At 43.7% G+C, this 19,862-nt stretch overlaps 1 protein-coding gene across 5 annotated transcripts in view; it reads left to right on the plus strand.

Moving 5' to 3' along the window:
* The window catches only part of LOC308099238 (thyroid hormone receptor alpha), a 132,956-nt gene extending 116,428 nt beyond the window's left edge, over positions 1-16,528 (plus strand). For 4 of the 5 annotated variants that reach the window (XM_080447914.1, XM_080447916.1, XM_080447915.1 and 1 more), the window contains 5 exons: positions 1,336-1,483; positions 3,038-3,243; positions 9,249-9,395; positions 11,841-12,099; positions 12,908-16,528. In XM_080447914.1, coding sequence (XP_080304040.1) covers positions 1,336-1,483; positions 3,038-3,243; positions 9,249-9,395; positions 11,841-12,099; positions 12,908-13,158 — 1,011 coding nt within the window. In that variant the 3' untranslated portion in view covers positions 13,159-16,528. The remainder of the gene's footprint in view (positions 1-1,335; positions 1,484-3,037; positions 3,244-9,248; positions 9,396-11,840; positions 12,100-12,907) is intronic. The other variant, XR_013934368.1, reaches the window with a different exon arrangement.
* Positions 16,529-19,862: the final 3,334 nt, after the last annotated feature.

Here is a 19,862-nt window from a genome sequence, read left to right on the forward strand (position 1 = left end):
TGCTGCTTATTGTTGGGTTTAAACAGGAATCCTTGCAGGAAAAATAATCATCCTGCTTATTATTCACTCTTGTTATCATGATTAAATTGTACTTAATTCACCACCCCTCTCTAGAAACATGAGGTGTCACCATCTGTCCCAAAACAAAGTACATTTAAGAAGCTTGATGCAAACATACTGAGACTGCATTCTGTTTGTTCTTGTTGTCATAGCTGTAGTGGTACTGAGGTTCATTGAACTTTCCAACCTTTGTAAAATGAAAGATGAAATCTATAAACATCATCAGTCCCAGGAGGAAGTTAACTTCATAAACCCTGCCCAAAGGCATTCAGTTTGTGTGCGTCTTTGTTGTCATAGTCAATGTAGATAATGTACTGAGATCAGTGCCCTGCCTTTCTATGGAACCCAACGTGGAAATACCAAACTCCAAAATGAAAGGTGCTCCTTATCTTTTATCAATAGGAGTTCAGTTGCTGCACTGGCCTGGCCAGCACAGTACAGTTCAACCCGGCACTATCAAGTTAAGCAATTAGAGCGTGGTGCTACAACCCAACCCCTTGTCTTCAGTGGAATGGAATTCCAACCATTTAGTTCAGGCTTTATTTAACCAGGCCCGTCAATTAGAAGAAAATACCGATCATGTTGAATTCGGTTATTGAGTTTTTTTGCTCATCAGTATGGTTTCCCTTTAGCATCTGGCCCAGGTGGTCAATCTACCTATACTATTATATCTGTCTGTTTACCATTTACGTTATTTATTGGCCTGTCACACAGTGTTAGGGGTGAGGGGCTCGGTTTCCACTGCAGACATCCCTGCTGGCTGTGGTTTAGTGGTGTTCACTTTTTGTGGTTTCAAATTTCTCTGGGAAAACCGCCCACAAAACCACAGAATAACTTGCATACAAAGTTGTCCTGGCTTTCATAGCAGTGACAGTTACAGTACATCAGTGAGGTCTCTGTGCAACATTAACACAGCTAACAACTTCTGGTGCCAGTGTCCTCTGAATGGTTTTGTCCACACACCAAGCCAGCTTTGGATTCTGACCAGATCTTTCAAAAAAGAAAGAAAAGCACCAGTATTTCATGTACTGTATTCTAACTGAGAAGAGAGGGCAGGCGTTACGCAACATGTCACTTGCCAACCCATTTTTGGCAGTCTGGATGCAATCAACAGCCCGCCATGTGATGTGACTCGCTTAATTGACTTGTTTGATGAGATTATATCACACAAGAACATTTCTTGTTTGATTACATTTTGAGTTTATATAATTTCACATTAGATTCAGACACTGATGGTCTTTTCACACCGTCTCTTTCTGTCTCTCTCCTATCCAGGGTTTCTTCCGTAGAACCATTCAGAAGAACCTCCATCCTTCTTACTCCTGTAAATATGAGGGCTGCTGCATCATCGACAAGATCACACGCAACCAGTGCCAGCTGTGTCGCTTCAAGAAGTGCATCACAGTGGGCATGGCTATGGACTGTAAGTGACAAACACACACATCCATACAACCATACAGTATATCATCATATCAGCATACAACTGTATAGCATACAGTCAAACACAGTATACAGTCATACAGCATATCATTTGTTTCCCTTCTGGCAGTTTGTTTCCATTAGACAGTACTAGGCATTTAGTTAGTACTTTTGTTTAGTTTTTCTTTTCTTTATTTCTTTATTTTTTCATAATTAAGCTGTCCCAATTTTTTCCCATGGTCACCTGGTCACCCTAGGCCCAACATGATCCCAAACTAAGCAAACAAAGTTAAGTTTAGTTTTATTATGAGGCCACCTGACTAAAATGCCAATTTTGCTACTCATTGCATGGCTAATTTAATAGCATTAAGATCAAATTTTCATTCCGTTTGTGATGAGAGACATACAAAATTTAGTTTCTATGGCAATTATAGCCAAGTTTTACAGCGTGCGGCTGAATAGGCTTAAATAATAGCTTCCTTTCATAGAAAGTTCAGTGGCCTTGCGGTTAGGAGGGTTGGGAGGTTGGGGTTCAATATTGACCAAGTCATACCAAAGTATAAAAATGGTACCCATTCTCCTCCTCAAGGGTTGGGTTAGGGGTAAGTCCCTGCTACCTGCTAGTGTCATGTCCAGGGGGTGTACATAAAGCTGGTTCACACTACGGAAACAGGAAATGGGCTCCTGACCTTCTGTATGGGCCATGTGGCTCAGGACCCCAAGGGTACTTACTTTTTATTGATATATAAACACAGCATGTTATTGGAAATCATTGAATAAGCAAAAAAGCCATGAAATCGTTTTTGTAGTTATTTTTTATAAGATTTATTTAAACTTCGAATATTGAAAAGCAAAAGCCTAGCTAGCAAGTAAAATGACACACAGCACATTTTTAACCTCTGACATGTCTAGTTTGAGGGTGATAATCTGGCACAATAGCCAGCGCCGTGTTTTCCCAGAGTATTGCGCAGGCACTAATGAAATCTCCTGTCAGCATCAATACTCCTAAATGTTGTGAACTGAAACCGTTACCCTATGTTTTTCACATTTTGACCTATGGATTTTAGAACTTTCCAGGCCTGAACACATTTTTTCATTAACAAACATTCCATGAAAGCAATGGAAACACGCCACGGTCATGGACATATCCCACTTAAGGATTTAAGTACAATATACTATAGGTGCGGTATCTCAGATATGATCGCATCTTCTCCGAAATACAGCGCCCCTCCACACATCCACAGTCATTGCAAATGGAATATTTGACATTTCACTTTTAGAGACTTCTACATCACAGACTTTGTCTCTGGCGTAGGAGGACTAGCTGTTTTGGTTGGCAAATATGTATATCAATAAGCAAATGTTGCTGGTGAGAGAGGATGTATGTAAAATGTGCATACAATTCAGAGAAATACACGTGTAGCTTGGTAACATACTGTATACAGATATTGTTGGCATCAGTTATGCTCAGGGTCAAACTAGCAACTGAGGCTTTTGTTGTAGTTCATGTTCTGAGATCAGTTCCAACCCAACCTCCCTCTCCCCCAAAATCCCACAGTGGTCCTGGACGATTCCAAGCGCGTGGCGAAGCGACGTCTGATTGAGGAGAACCGGGAGAAGCGGAAAAAGGAGGAGATGGTGAAGACCTTGCAGACGAGGCCAGAGCCCAGCGGCGACGAGTGGGAGCTCATCAGGATGGTGACGGAGGCCCACCGGCACACCAACGCTCAGGGCTCCCACTGGAAGCAGAAACGCAAGTTCTTGGTGAGAGAACAACACATGCATGTTGCTGTGGGGCGGAGCACGCTTACGCCACAAGTCACACTCTGATGAATGGACGTCTGTTGGACTGTTTTGCTGCCACTTGTCTTAGCGTTAGATTTTCTTTGTTGGCTAACGCTCAACTTTTTTAAGTCTTCATATAGTTTTCTGTTCTTTATCGCCCCTCCGGATTCATCACTAATCACTGACACACACACACATTTTAACCATTTATTTATGTCCACATAAAGGATAATACATACAGGGACACAAATATTATAGGTGCAGTAGGGTTACATTCACAAAATCATGGCATATGTTTTCATGATACAATAGACATGTCACTCAGTACTCTACGGGTATAAGTAACAGCGTCTCCGCCATATATGGCGACTGCCAATTATAGCAGAGATAGCACAATACTTTGCCAGCCTTTTTGCCTCCTTTTTGGGCATCCTAAGTTGTTGAAGCCCTCTAACAACTAGTCTGTGGGTATGTCCCAGGCTGCCGAATATAAAAACAAATAGTCTGCACCTATAACCTAGCTCTGAGATGGTATGTAGGAGTGGTTGGTATTTAATGACCTTGGTCATAAAGGCCTCCTCTAGGCTAAGGTCAAAGGTGCATGCTATCTCTAACACAGACACTTCCCTGGACTCTTCATTCACCACAACAACATCTGGTGTATTAGCTGTCAAAGATGTAAAGATGTCTGGGTTATCACAGAGATGGAACATGGATGAAATGACACGGGAATGTTTGTACATTCTCACTGTAGATGAATGATATTTTGATATGTCCTTCGCTATGAGCTCCACTATTCTATCGTGACGTGCTATGTACATCCCTTTGTATGCATAACAGCCATTCAAGATGTGCGACAGTGTTTCAGTGATCTGTTCTGTGGTGTGGTGCATGCAATGAGGAACCTGAGTGCTGGGGAACCAGATGGATAGGTTGAGTCTGGTGGGAAGGACTTGTAGTCTGGCTTTAACTGTGAATGTGGTGATGTCCTCATTGAGTGCAGTGTTCTTAAGAAATGAGTGTGAAACAGAGTGATCAGCATAGGGAAGACTTGCGAGTTTCCCTTGTAGTTTTAGTCCAGTCCAGTGTTGTTGTTGTTGATGTTGGTGTAGATCCATGAGGACTCGTCTGGCACCTGCAGCTGTTAGCAGGCGACTGTGACCAGCAAAGGTGACTGTTGCCCTGACCTGGATAAGGGGGTCAGTTATAATGTCCTCTGAGACCCTCACAGTCCCAGAGTCAGACCGCACCCACTCTAAGGACACTCCAGTGCGGGTACAGAGGTCGTTCAGATCTGACACACACACACACACACACACACACACACACACTGTTCTGCTGTCAGGGTCCATTTATCTGAAATGGTTGAAATTTAGCAAAATCCGACATTATTCCTTCAGAAATGTAATAACATAATTCATTACTTTTTTATTTGCGGCAAATATGCTAATTATCTAATTAATTATGCACAATACAAAAATGTACATGGCAGAAATTGATTCTACGGGAAAAAACACATAAGAATCAACTGAGAAAAGTTTGGTACACCCTTTTATCGAATTGTTATAGGTTTTGCCCAGTCTAACACGCAGCAAAGGTCGTCGGGAACGGGAGTTGAACCCGCGACACGCTGACAGGCTGGCACCCTAGGCAGCCTAGGGTACCTGGACCGTCAAGCTATGGCCCAGGCCATAATTCATTACTTTTAAGTAATGATGGCTGGTCCCTTCGGCGCCATACCCTCATCCTCTGAGAAAATAATTGTGTACTTTCTGAAAATGTCTCCTGGGAAATTATTTATAATGATATTTTTGGAAGAGTTCAGCTCAAACATTATTAATTAAACCAAATATGTGTACAAAAATAGACTAGAATAGAATGTCTGTGGCATATGAAGTTCATGTAATAACCTGGGTACATCCAGGGTGACAACACATATTTTTTCAGTAGTACCGCTGAGAAAAGTACTTTGGTCATTGAAATTATTCTAGAAGTTAATGTTAAGTTTATGGATAAGTTATGGAAAGGTCTTTCTACCCCTCACTAATAACTTTCTCTGAATAAGAGCATCAGCATCATAACAAAGATACAACAGTGATTATAAGTATATAATATGATACAGTAATTACACTTAACTTATATATCACCTTTTTTATACAGCATTTACAAAGTACTTTACAGAATAAAAGACAAAAGGGAAATAAAACAACAATAACAAACAATACATAAAAAACAAAATGCAACATTTTCATACAAATAAAATAAAGACCTTTGAGAACACATCATGTGCACTTCAAACTTCCAGGACGCAGTTGTTGGGTCCGAAACACACAGGCCAAATGATTTCACCTTTTGTGGTTTGTTTCTCGTCGGTGTATTAATGAAATTACACCATGGGTTTGTAATTAACAGGTAATGGGTTTATGATTGGGATTGATTATGTAATGGCTTTGTGATTTAAACCCTACCTGCCCCCTGTAGTCATGGGGAATGTGAGATGACTGGCCAACAAGACGGATGATTTATCATCCCTGGTGAAAGACCAATGTGAGTGTCGGGAGTCCAGTGTGTTGTGGTTTATGGAGACATGGCTGAATAGGAATATACCAGACTGTTTATTTGAACCAGACTGCTTCATTGTGGTGTGAACCGACAGCGATAAACAGAACGGTAAGAAGAAAGGCGGAGGACTTGTTAACTCCAGATGGCGTAACCCCGGATACATAACTGTAAAGGACATGGCGATGTTGGCTGTGGGTTTGAGGCCGTACTATATGCCACAAGAATTCTCACACACCATTGATGTTATTGTTTATGTCTCGCCGAGTGCTGTGGCGACGCATGCGAGTGGTCATGGTCAATGAAGATTTTAACCTAAAATCGATGTAAACCCTGATGAACTTCACCCAGTATGTGACCTGTAATACAAGAGAGAATAAGGCCCTGGACCTGCTGTATGCCAATGTTAAGGAGACATACATTTCCACTGCCCCCCAGCAACATGCCCTAGATCAATGTGGACATTAAAGCCATGTTGCTCAGGAAGAAGATGGCTTTCATGGCAGTGGACACAGAGGGGGCCAAGAAATTACTGAAGAAGGGGCTGGGGTGGAAAAAGACAGTTACAAGGACAGACTAATAGGCTACAGGCCAACAGCTCCAGAGAGATTAAGTGTGTGTGTGTGTGTGTGTGTGTGTGTGTGTGTGTGTGTGTGTGTGTGTGTGTGTGTGTGTGTGTGTGTGTGTGTGTGTGTGTGTGTGTGTGTGTGTGTGTGTGTGTGTGTGAGTGAGTGCAGTGGGGGCGACTTCCACTTCAACTGGAGTATGTGCCACCTACAGCAGTTCTCCAATGACTCCTCCATTGTAAGCGCATGACATTGAGGAGTAGAGAGCCCCGGTGGAGAGATTTGTAGGGTGGTGTGACAACAGTCACCTCCAGCTCAACATCAGAAAGACCAAGGAGCTCTTCTTTGCTGTGGTACTGCATTGAGGGGATAAATAAGGATAATTCCTTTAACAGGTCCGTTCATGAAAGTCCTTGCGGTCTTGTTTCCAATGAGGGCCTGTGAGCAATTAGGGGTTAAGAGTCTTGCTCAGGGACATATTTCATTTCATCGACACATTTGCTGGCCTGGCCTGGAATCGTACCTGGGGCAACCAGGGCCTCTGGCTCCCTAGGCTCACTAACCACTCAGCTATGGCCGTCCCCTGGGGGGTACACAAGGCATGCATACCAACAAACTAGACAAGCTGGTGAGGAAGGCTAGCAGATGAGGAGGAAGCTGGATGCTATCCTGGATAACCCCTCCCATCCCCTGTGTGCTGAGCGAGTGAAGATGAAGAGCACATCCAGACACAGACCCATCCCTCCTCAGCACACCACAAAGTGACTTGGACAGTTCTTTGTGCCAGCGGCCATCAGGCTCCACAACCAAGCTTGATCCCCGATTGAGAACGTTAACACTGTGTGTTACAGACTTTTGACTACTGACTCCTGCATGGACTCTGGCACACTTGCACATGGACTACATATAGACATAGATGGCGATAGATGTATTTATTGATTGACCTTCATTTATCCAGAGAGGACCATTGAGAGCAAGCTCTCTTTTTCAAGGACGCCCTGATCACAACGTGTTAAAAAAATACATACAGTATAAATATATTAACATTTGTTCGTATATTCACTGTGTACAGTATGTACAGTTATTTATTGACAGACTCATTCAGAGATCCAGTGCAGATATCTAGGGCCAGCAGCTTTATTGTATCTTGATGTTTTTGTTGTGATTATGATATTAATGTTTTATTTGTATTCTTATTTATCTTGGTTTGGTTCTTCACTCTTAAGGTCCTTACACACCGGGGCGATTTTTTAAAAAACTTATAAAGTCAATGCAAGCTTACATGGAGCCTCTCCTGTGTTTCATTGTCACTGCTGTTGCTGCTGTGACCTGAATTTCCCTACGGGATCAATACATGTTTATCTTATCTTATCTTATCTTATCTAGGTTACCATGGCTCCAAGAGAGTCTCACACCCACGTGCACATATATACGTAAACAGCCACTTTCCTCTCAGTTCAATTCAGTGAAGGCAAGACCTTGAAGTCCCCTCTCTCTGGTTCTTTCTCTGTAGATTGCTACTTCAAAAGAAATGGCTGAATGCCCCCTTTCCATTCCACTGTGTCCTTCAGCATTCACTTGGTACTTTGTTAAAACGCCAACCTGTTCTTCCCCATCGCCTCACACAGAGTGGCATGTGTGGTTATGAACAACCTCTGAGGATACTTGAGTCGCAGCCAACATGTTGGGAACAGAAATTTGGAACATGAACTCCTGGGGTTTTGTCTCACACTCCCCAAAAGACTGAATCTAATTCAGTTTATTTCCAACATTCATTATGGGGAAGAAAAATATATATTTAATAATCGTAAGTTAAAAAAAAGTGTTAGATCCAGTCTGCAAAAGCTTTACCATTTTGTCAATCAAGGTTTGAAGTTACATAATTTAAATAGAAATTAAAATTATGTAGAAAGTGGGACCTCTTACTTTTGCATGAAACATTTGATATAAAAAGTTGTATTCATTTTAAATTCTTCATGATTGTTTAAGAGGATTGAATGCCTTTGTTCTAACACATACGATGCACTTTAGTATTTGAGAGGTTGTACAGTGGTTAGAACTCGACTCTTGAGATACTGTATGTAATCTTTCCTTCAGTCTTTCATTCATTCACTTTGTGCAGCACAAAATCTTCAGCTCATGAACATGCAATGGGTCTTGAACTACTACAAAATTATATACATTTATTAAAGAAAATCATTTAAACTTTCTATTTAACCACTTGAACCCCAGCATCCATCTTCTGGGGGGAACTTTTGCCCAAAATAGCCGATCTACAAGCTGTGAGCTTGTCAATCGGCTATTTTTGGCGAAGCGATTTGGTGTAGAGGCATTCGTTTTACTAAGTCTAGAGAGGGTTTGAGTGGTTAAACATTCTGTTCTAAAAAAAATTAGAACACCCTAACCCCACCCTCTGCCCTTCCGTTCTTCAGAGACTGCAGCCCTGTGCACGTGCAAGTGTCAGTTGCCAGGCAACCACAACACGTGGGCACAGAGAGGGATGGAGTCAGTAGAAAATACTGCAGCTTTTTTTCCCTTTTTCTTTTGAAGGGTTGTTGAAAATGTACAAAAGCAAAAACTACCAACTATGGAAATGTCAGTGGTGCTCGAACCTTTTAATTTCAAGGACCCCCAGTTTATTATGCATTAGGCCATGGACCCCCCCCCCCCCCCCCCCCCCCATAACGCAGATAGTGTGCAAAAGTTTTGCACACTCTCAGAGTTACAGACTGGTAAGGGTCCATTTGGTTCTTAAGTATCAATCATTTAGCTGGGGATCCTCTGGAACCCCCTCAAATGCCAAGTCCCCGGACTCCACCACTGTTTTATGTGACCAGGTGTTGTGTACATTGCTTCCAGCCCGAGGACATCGGCCAGGGACCGATGGTGCCCACGCCAGATGGAGACAAGGTGGACCTTGAGGCCTTCAGCGAGTTCACCAAGATCATCACCCCCGCCATCACCCGCGTTGTCGACTTCGCCAAAAAGCTGCCCATGTTCTCAGAGGTGGGCTGTGTGTGTGTGTGTGTGTGTGTGTGTGTGTGTGTGTGTGTGTGTGTGTGTGTGTGTGTGTGTGTGTGTGTGTGTGTGTGTGTGTGTGTGTGTGTGTGTGTAATATGTGGAATACCTAACCCTGACAGTGTTGAATGCATTCCTAACATATCACAATGTGGATAAGTGAACATTGAATTGCTTCCAGTACTCAAGTACCTTTAGCATACTTGAGAAAATTGGTCGTTTTGAGAGGATTTCTAGGCAGCAGAGCTGTACCCGCTGTGCATATATCAATAATTAATGGCATAGTGCAAGAACTTCACTGCTTGCAAAGTTGCTAAAGCTGTATTTTAAGCACGTGACAATAAAACCATTGAACCTGTTGAGGAAAGGGGGAATTTGTTTTCACCTCGATTTCATCCGCTCGCCAGACAGTATGTTTGGTACTGGTGTTAGTGTCACACTGCACTTACTGTAGGCTTGAACAAGGTCCCAGATTTTTTGGGGATAAACCAGAACTAGATTAAGAAGATTTCTGGTGGTGTTAACCACTTAAAGGGATATTTCACTTTCAAACATGTTTGGGGTCATTTTAACTTCATATTCATTTTATCAGACACACCCCCTTCCTATGCAAACGTGTTTGAAAGTGAAATATCCCTTTAAACCGTCTAGTCTAGATTTAGTAAACTGGACCTGAGTTGGCTCTGTACTTGGACAGCTTTTTTTTTTGGTGTACACCAAATATCTTCGCCCCAAAATAGCAGATCTGCAAGCTGCGCCGCGTTGTGAGCTTGTAGGTCAGCTATTTTGGGCGAATGTTCCCCCCAGAATATGGATGGTGTGGTTCAAGTGGTTAAGGGGTGGCAGTGGCAGTGGATCAGGGGTAGAGTGGCCGGGTAGAGTCAACTGGAAACCGCAAGGTTCCCAGTTCGATCCCGGGCTGGGGGGCTCCCCCAGAGTTAGTGTCGAAGTGTCCTTGTGCAAAGACACTGAACCCCTAATTGCTCCCGATGAGCAGGTTGGTGCCTTGCATGGTTTCCTCCGCCATCGGTGTATCATTGGGTGAATGTAATGCACAGTCTATGTAAAGCGCTTTGGATAAACGCTCTATATAAAATGCACCATTTATTTACCATTTAAGGGATTTCTATTTCCTCCTCACATTCGAGTGTTTACACAGAGCTAAACACGAAAGGAGTGAAAATTGAAAGAAAAGGGGATGTTGTAATATGGAGCAATCAGAGGCAATATCCAATGAACTCATCAAGTATCATCTTTGCGTGTGCCATTGACAGTTTTGATTGAAAACTCATCAGAATAGACATTTGCTGGTGCAAAAGCCACACGCGAGACAGCATGGTAGAGAGACAGACTCAATTTCTATTAATCCTCCCTCGGCTGCTCTGATCCGCATTAGTAGTTGACAGAACATTGTCATAGTAATCACTTTAACATTGATTGGCCTGTGAATACATCTTGTCCAATGTATCTCATTATCTGTTTAATGAGGCTGTTTAATAACCCAAACTGAGATCTGTTGATTTGATGCTTCGTCAAGCTAGGAGTTTTTTTTTTTGTGTTTAGTTTTTTGTCAAGCTGCTTGTATGACGTTTTTAGTGTAATTACACTAAATGTCCCCCCCCCCCTCTCTTTTTCTCTCATCCCATTCTCCCACTATAGCTTTGGATCTCTACATCTCTCTCTTACTCTTGATATGCGATGATCACCTCAAGCCTTTCTCCATGTCGTTTTTTGTTCTCTCTTTTTATGTCTTCTCCTGACGGCTGATGCCTCCCTGTCTGGGTTCCGATAATGAATAACAACGGCGATTGCCAGGCGATAATTTGTTTATCACATAGACACATACCCATAGCCTTATTTATTCACAGAGACAACAAGAAAATTGCATCTGATCAACATTTCAGTTGAATAAATACAGTGTAACATTACTGTCAGTGTCAATGATGATTGCCACTGTGAACGAAATTGCAGTACCGCTGGGATTTCCCAACAGTGTGGGGAGGGAAATGCTTACAACACAGCAGGTGCTGCTGCTGGCAGGCATCACACTTGTTGATACAAAGCCATGCTATGCATGGGTGTTGTGAACACCCGTGTTGTGAACATGTAGATCTGTTATTTTTGGTGCACAACGGTTGCACAACACCAGTGCACAACTAAGTATAACTCAGGCTTCTGTGTGTCTGTCCAGAGTAAATTTTTTGAGATTTTTATACATTTTGAACTTGTGAAATGGGACATTCTGCACAATGTGTACTTTTACTTTTGGTACTTTCAAGTACATTTCGATGTCAATGCTTTTGTACTTTTACTCGAGTACATTTTGAATACTGGAATCTTCCTTGTAACAGAGCATTTCTACATTGCAATATTGATACTTTTACTTAAGTAAAACATGTGGGTACTTCTCCCACCACTGCTTTAATTCCACAGCTGCCTTGTGAGGACCAGATCATCCTGTTGAAGGGCTGCTGCATGGAGATCATGTCCCTGCGCGCCGCCGTGCGCTACGACCCGGAGAGCGAGACGTTGACGCTGAGCGGCGAGATGGCCGTGAAACGCGAGCAGCTGAAGAACGGCGGTCTGGGCGTGGTGTCGGACGCCATCTTTGACCTGGGCAAGAGCCTGGCGCAGTTCAACCTCGACGACTCCGAGGTGGCGCTGATGCAGGCCGTGCTCCTCATGAGTTCAGGTGAGGAGACGGTGGCGGGTCGATTAGCTTACTTAAATGAGCTTACGTTAAATAATGTTACGCATGCATTTCAGTAAAGAGGGCATTTTTGATTTCATGTCTCTTGATTGAGAATGGGAATAAATAATGACTTCTTGATCACCGGTTCTCAAACTTTTTCATGTGAAGGACCCCCAAAATGATATGTATTTGGCAGCGGACCCCCATCTCAAATGTTTTATTCCAGGGACCCCCAGAAGCAAAGATTTGAGTTACAAATGTTCAAGATTTTTCAAAAATAGCAGATCTACAAGCTCCGTGCCGCGCTATGAGCTTGTAGATCTGCTACTTTTGAATAGCCAAAGTATAAAAGGTTAAAATTATTGTGATTTAGCTGGAGACCCCCTGGAACCCCCCCCCAAGGGCTCCTGGGGGTCCCCGGACCCCACTTTGAGAACCAATGTTCTAGATGACAAGACAAGACAATGGAATATGTATCATTAGCCCATACGAAAACTGGGGTTGAGCATTGTACTCGGCTCTGGTTGGTCCGAGCCTTGATTTTGGCACTGATTTGATAGCTGTAATAAATTGATCATTGGTACCTGTAATTTCTCTGTATGTATCAGTAAAAGTCTTTGTATATTTGTTATTTATGTTATTTATGTTTACGGAGGCTAAAAGGCTAAAAGGCAAACAGAAATGGATTTTTCTTTTCCCTCTGTTCCAGTGTTTCAATGCCAAAATGACAATTCAACTATTATGTATTTGTATGACGTTTAAATAGTCATGAAAGTAACCTTTCATGATGGTGACGGCCTCTCCGCAGATCGCTCGGGGCTGACCAGCGTGGAGAAGATCGAGCAGGTTCAGGAGACCTTCCTGCTGGCGTTTGAACACTACATCAACAGCCGCAAGCACAACATTCCCCACTTCTGGCCCAAGCTCCTCATGAAGGTGACGGACCTGCGCATGATCGGCGCCTGCCACGCCAGTCGCTTCCTGCACATGAAGGTGGAGTGTCCCAACGAACTCTTCCCGCCGCTCTTCCTGGAGGTCTTCGAGGACCAGGAAGTGTGACACCGATCCCCCTGACACCCCACACGCCTTCTTCTTCTTCTTCTTCTACGACTACTTCTTCCTCTTCTGTGAAATGATAAAAGACCCCTTGGAAACGAACTTGAGCCCTCCCGCTTGAAAGAGGTTGCTGAGCGGCAAGGGGCAGAATGTTAAGGGGCTGGGAAGAGGAAGAAGAGTGTGTGGGATGGACAAGATGCACCCTATAAACATTAGTTGTTTTGTTTTTTTTGTCTTTATTTTTTGGTCAGACGTGACTCTCCACCCTCTAACGCCCCTCACACTGACACAAACACAAAATGAACCACATCAGAGAAAAACCACCCAGCTCTCTCTTTTTCTTTCATGGTCTAACCAATAAACTTTATTGGTTCGTCTCTGCGAGCCTTCGGTGTGTCGCCCCCTGTCTTTCGGGGAGATCACTGCGGGGGGAGAGATGTGTGCGTGGCGGGTGAGTGAGTGTGTGTGTGTGTGTGTGTGTGTGTGTGTGTGTGTGTGTGTGTGTGTTTAGGGTCTTCACTTGTGCTACACCACATAAGACATGCAGTCAGCACCCGAGACAGGGTGTCAATTAGCTGGGAGTAAATTCATGAAGATCGATCAAAAGTTTATGATTGAAAAATTGGTACAAAATGTTTTTCAATGGATTATATTACTATTGGCCATGCTAAATATTATTAAAAAAATATGTAGGAAAATCGAACTTCCAGAAAAGCGTCATTTTCAAGATGGCGTCCATGAGGAGCCAGGAGCTTAAAATTGCAATATCTCAATTACAATTCAACCTAGAGAGAGTTTTGGTGTCTACTGTCTAGGGCTCGTTTTAGGGCTCAAGGAATGCAACTAAATCAGTGAAATTACCATCAGTTAACACATTAACCGCCAAGACCGTAGTCCTACGGGCCGTTAAATCCAACTGTTAAGCGCCGAGACCGTAGCCCTACGGGCTGCGGTCTTTTCGCGCATGCGCGGTCCGGGTGCACTTTCGGAATTTTTTTGATCCACTTCCGTTTCCGGTTTGATGACAGGAAATAGAATTATTTGGGATCCGGTTTTGACGATCACGCCCGCTCCCATTCTACAGACGAAACTGAAACTCAATTCTCTTCCTGTAGTTTTTTCTCCTCGCATTTCACTGTTTAACGTAATCCGCTCTAACTCAAACATGGATGCCCCGTTTGACACGTGGTTTTCACTGGGAGATACAGGGAGATCTCGCGGATGTAAACAGACCGTGTAGCGCTCAATCTTAAGGATTTTAACAAGATCTATGGCGACATGAAAAAAACAACAAAAACACCTTGGCACTGGTGAGTACATTATGAGATTAGCCCTTGGCGGTGGATGTGTTAATTATGTATTGCCAAATCCAAGATGGCGTCCCAAGGTGATGCCAACAGCAAAAATCTAAAACTTGTCGCCAAGTGTACAATCTTTATGATTTTTGACATATTTGCTCCCAGCTAAATGATAACCCCTCTGCAGTGGTGGAGGGTAGCATTGTAAGACAGACACACACACACACACACACACACACACACACACACACACACACACACACACACACACACACACACACACACACACACACACACACACACACATCACTAAACATAAAGGATTCATAGACAATCACGTATCCAACCCTCCACACTCTGATCAGGATCATATAACTACTGTATATGCAAACATAGACACAAACTAATCTACACCAACAACCTCTCTGGCTGACAACTATATGCAAACATACACACACAAACAAATCCACACCAAACACTGCTCTGGACCACAACTATTATGCAAACATACAGTACAGTATATACACACACACAAACACACACACAAACTAATACACACCGACGACTGCTCTGGCGACTCCACAAGTGAACCTCATCGGGAGCCGTGCGAGCCAGTCAGAGTGCACGTGGAACTGGCTCATTCCTCACACAGTGGAGGCAGTCTAACAAAACGCATGTCAGCTGTTTCTCTCCGCTTGTGTTTCCTGTGGGATGTTGTCGTCAACCCCATCCCCCCCGAACACCCCCCCCCCCCTCCCCCATGTTCCGCTCAGCGGTGGATCGCTCTCTCCAGGTGTGCAGCCCCAGTCCACAGCTCACTGAGGCCCTGTGAGTCTATGTCCAGCCTACCTCCTTCCCAATGCATTCAGACCTCACTAGTCGTAAGCACGTAAACATGCCTACAACACACATATTGCATACTGTACAATGTACATACACACAGAGACGTGCAAAATTACACATAGGCAATAGTGAAAGGACGTTAACGCAAGCAAACGAATGCACGGAATACATACATACATACCCACACACACACACATACCCACACACACTCACACAAACTGCCATCGCATAAATTCATGCACAAATTGCATGCCAGCCGACCACTCGTACCTCATTGTAAAACGTGTAATATGTTGTTTCCATCCATGGGTGACTCTTATCAGACTTTGTAATGACCTAGTAGTTAATACCGCCTCTAAAATCCTCACCAACCATGTACCTCTCTACAACATTGTTCGTCCATACGTACATGTGCATCCTCACCTACCATGTACCTATCTACTGCATTGTTCGTCCATACGTACCTCTAAAGTCCTCATATTACCATGTACCTCTCTACAGCGGTGTGCAGTACGTCCATACGTACCACTCTACGTACATACCTCTGCCTCCACATGTATTATTACCACAGACACTATACTGTACGTGCATGGATATGCATACTGCATAGTCACGTCCTCAGCGTTAATTCAACTATGCGCGTATAAATAATCTATCTTTACCCTCTGCGTTGAGTGAACGCTGAGGATTTAACTGTGTGGGCGTACAAAGTAGTAATACATATACGTGTCTACCTGAATACATATAGTATACCTCTCCTTTAACACATACCTCCTGTTTTTATTTACCTCACAGAGACATGACACACCTGCATTTTTTCATGGACATTCTGTGCACATGTGTTACCAACCACACACACACATGGACATACAAACGTACTGCACAAGCAGGCACACACAAACGTACACGTAAACACGAACACATGGCACACACACGTGCTACACACACACACACACACGCATGACCGAGCATGCATCACTTATGTTACCTCAGTTGTTTTGTTGAATCTCGATATCCATCTCCTAAACGGCATGTCCCCATTGGGCTGCACAACACTTGTGTGTGTGTGTGTGTGTGTGTGTGTGTGTGTGTGTGTGTGTGTGTGTGTGTGTGTGTGTGTGTGTGTGTGTGTGTGTGTGTGTGTGTGTGTGTGTGTGTGTGCGCTCGCGCGTGTGTGTGTGTGTGAGTGATCTCATTGGTGCCCCGCCCTGTCCGTCATCCTGTCCATTGGTCCCTCCTGGGGGGGTGGGTGTGTGGGTGGGTGGTTGGGGGGGGATTAGGCACTTAACCCTTTTGCAAGCCTCGCCATTGGCTGCCCGGTTGTTTCAAGCCCCACCTCAAACCAACAGATTCTACCTCACCACTCATCTCAGTGCAGCTGCCCCTCGGTCTACAAGACACACACACACACACACACACATACACATACATGTTCCCAACCGCACGCCACAGACCAGTTGCCAACGTGGACCCAATCTGACTTCAGCCCAGTGCACAGCAGGTGTGTCAAATGGACCACACATCATCTATAACGACACAGCGGTCTTTCTATTGGTCACTCTGCTTATTTTTGTCTTTTTTATTAACTTTTTTTTTCTTCGTGGATTCATTTTTAAATCACACACCACACGGGACCAACAGTAACTCTGGATTCCCTTTTTTAATTCATGACAACCCATTGAGCACGTGCGTGCTGAGGGAGGAGGAGCGTGTGACTTTGATTTACATGGTCGATGGACATTAAAGAAACACCATCACAGAGGTGGTGGTGGTGGTGTGGGGGGAGGGGAGGGGAGGGGAGGGGCAGACAGTTGCAAACTGGGAACACCAGTGGAAGCCATTTTGGCCCGATGGGTCAGGCCAAAGGATTGTTGCCACGGCAACCGGGAAGTGACTCAGCAGTATTCGCCTGTGGATGGATATGATGTTTTTCTCACAGCTGGCGGAAGGATACGGCGACGGAATGACTTTTGGAAGCGAGGCAGTCGTGTGACTCGGGCCAAGCCTATAGAAAACTGCCACGCGTTTATTCAAATGCCGCCCTCCTTCCCCCATGCTGGCGTCACTGATACGGATCCCTCTCTGTTTTTCGTTTGTGTTTTGTTTTGTTTCTTCCCTCGCCGCTGTGGCAGGGACGGATGCCTGGGAGGGACAAACCTAGCCTAGACATTCACGTGACTCTCCGACTGACGTTGTCCTCCCAGCAAACGTCCCAGTTACCAGTCGAACTCTGTTGGAATAAGCTCCACCACCATTACCCAATTTGCCAGCAGGTTTTGTTCTGTTGCACTAAAACTACAATGTCTGTATCCCTTAGTAGACCCTGTACCCACCTCCTTATGCCCCACTTTAACCCTCTATGCCTTTATATTATCCCGCAGTTTGTTCTCTTTTACCCCACCTGTCTGTCTTCCCTGCTCCCTTGCAGTCTTAACAATAACGTTCTCGTAAGTATTTCAGCCGTCCATTGGCCACACAAATACTTACACACACACACACATGCAAATGCACACTCACAAATACCTACAGTACATGGACACCACACACACACACACACACACACACACACACACACACACACACACACACACACACACACACACACACACACACACACACACACACACACACACACTACTGTCTCTATAATATCTGTTGTACCCAACAGGACTGTGACTTGGCAGAAAGCCAGCATCATTCTCAGTGTTACTAATCTACCTACAGTACCATGCAGCGTATTGAAAACAATATGAACCATAAGCTCTTTGACTGTACACGCAGGAACTCACACACACAAGTACAGGTACACTCAACACACATTCAGATGTGCTGTAAAAACACAGGAATAAACACACACACACACACACACACACACACACACACACCCACACACACACACACACACACACACACACACACACACACACACACACACACACACACGCGCACACACACAACCATGCAGTTAAAGTTACCACTTCTTTGGCTGTATTATACATGCTCATAAATACACACAAATAAACGCAGGTCTACACACAGATGTAACACACATACAGCAATAGCTGATTCCGTTCAGTTCTACGATACTTCTCCGACTTGTGCAGGTGCTAAACACAGTGCACACACAGTCGTCATACAGTACGTGCAGGTGCAGTTAGGACTCGAACCGCGGCCTCCAGTCTTGCTGTGCGTGTAGCGTACTCCTACACTATATCACTGTGAAATATAGCCATGCTGCGACAAGGTTATGGCTCTGACAGGGACATATTGGCTTAGTAATTACGCAACATAAATGTGCCTCATGGAGGTTGATAATATATACACATATAGAACTATATCTACGTAAATATAAATGTATATGAATATAGACATGTTACAGATTATATGTGTGGCATTAGTGCCATATTAGTGGCAAATCTATATTTACACTGCCCAGGTCAAATCTGATTTATTTATTTGGTTTGTTTGATCTATGTGGCCAGAGGATGTAGTGAAGAGTCCGCTCCACTTCAACTCACTTTTTTAGCCACCCATCGTTTTGTGAAATAGTGCTCTCAACTTTTAAAGATGGTATCGCATTATACTTCTTTGCATTAGTTCATAGTTTTATAAGCTATGGTGGTAGTTTCTGAGTCCTCTAAGTTTAAGAAAATAAGCTAAAGAAGATAAAACATGAGTACTACTGAGAAATATATACATAGATATTAAATATATGTATCGGTCTTTGGTCGCTGTTTGGTGATCGTTGACTTCATGGTTCATGGTTTACAGAGTTCATCCTTTATATTTTCATATATCACTACAACACTTTGTGTGACACAGAAAAGATCATTTCACCACCGTCTCAGAGAAGAACAAATGAATACGCCAAGGGACACTCGTTGTCCCTTTTCAGACAGCTGTGAAAAGATTACTTCGGTGTCACATAGACAAACAAAATCAGATTTGACTTGGCAGTGCAGCCTCTCTCACACAGCCAAATGATCACAGGAGAGAGGCGTTCACCTTTCTCCGATCTCCTATCTCAGACAAAACCAATCGCACCAGCACCACAGAGCACACTGCCTTCAACCATGATCAGTCGCACCAGCATAGCAGAGATAACAGATCAGTCTCAGTGGCCATTCTCAGTAAAGAAGCCATCCTAGTAAGACAATAATTGTCGGCTAGTGTAAGGGGTGGCAATGAAGTATGGATTTTCTTTTAGAGCAGTTGCGATGTAGATGGACAAACGGCAACATACTGAGCCAGTGGGTCAGAAATCTATTCAAACCTTTCAAGCCAACAAAGTGTACACGTCAATAAAGCAACAATGTTCAAACAACTGCTTGGCCACAATTGCCCATCCGTGTTGGCCAAAAGTTGAGCTTGACCTCGCAAATCTAGAATATCTGCAATCTGTTATGACAGACAATTGTGATTCTTTGCGTATTTAAGGGAAAGATGTGTCATATAGTCACCCGTAATATTGAGGTCAGGTGTGCATTTATCTTTTAATGTGAAATTCTAAGCAGACTTCCTTCGCTGCTGCTTGGCCCAAATATATAGCAACAACTCTGAAGACGT

The sequence above is a fragment of the Gymnoscopelus braueri genome (assembly GCF_963280865.1).
Source record: "Gymnoscopelus braueri genome assembly, chromosome: 13".
NCBI lineage: Eukaryota > Metazoa > Chordata > Actinopteri > Myctophiformes > Myctophidae > Gymnoscopelus > Gymnoscopelus braueri.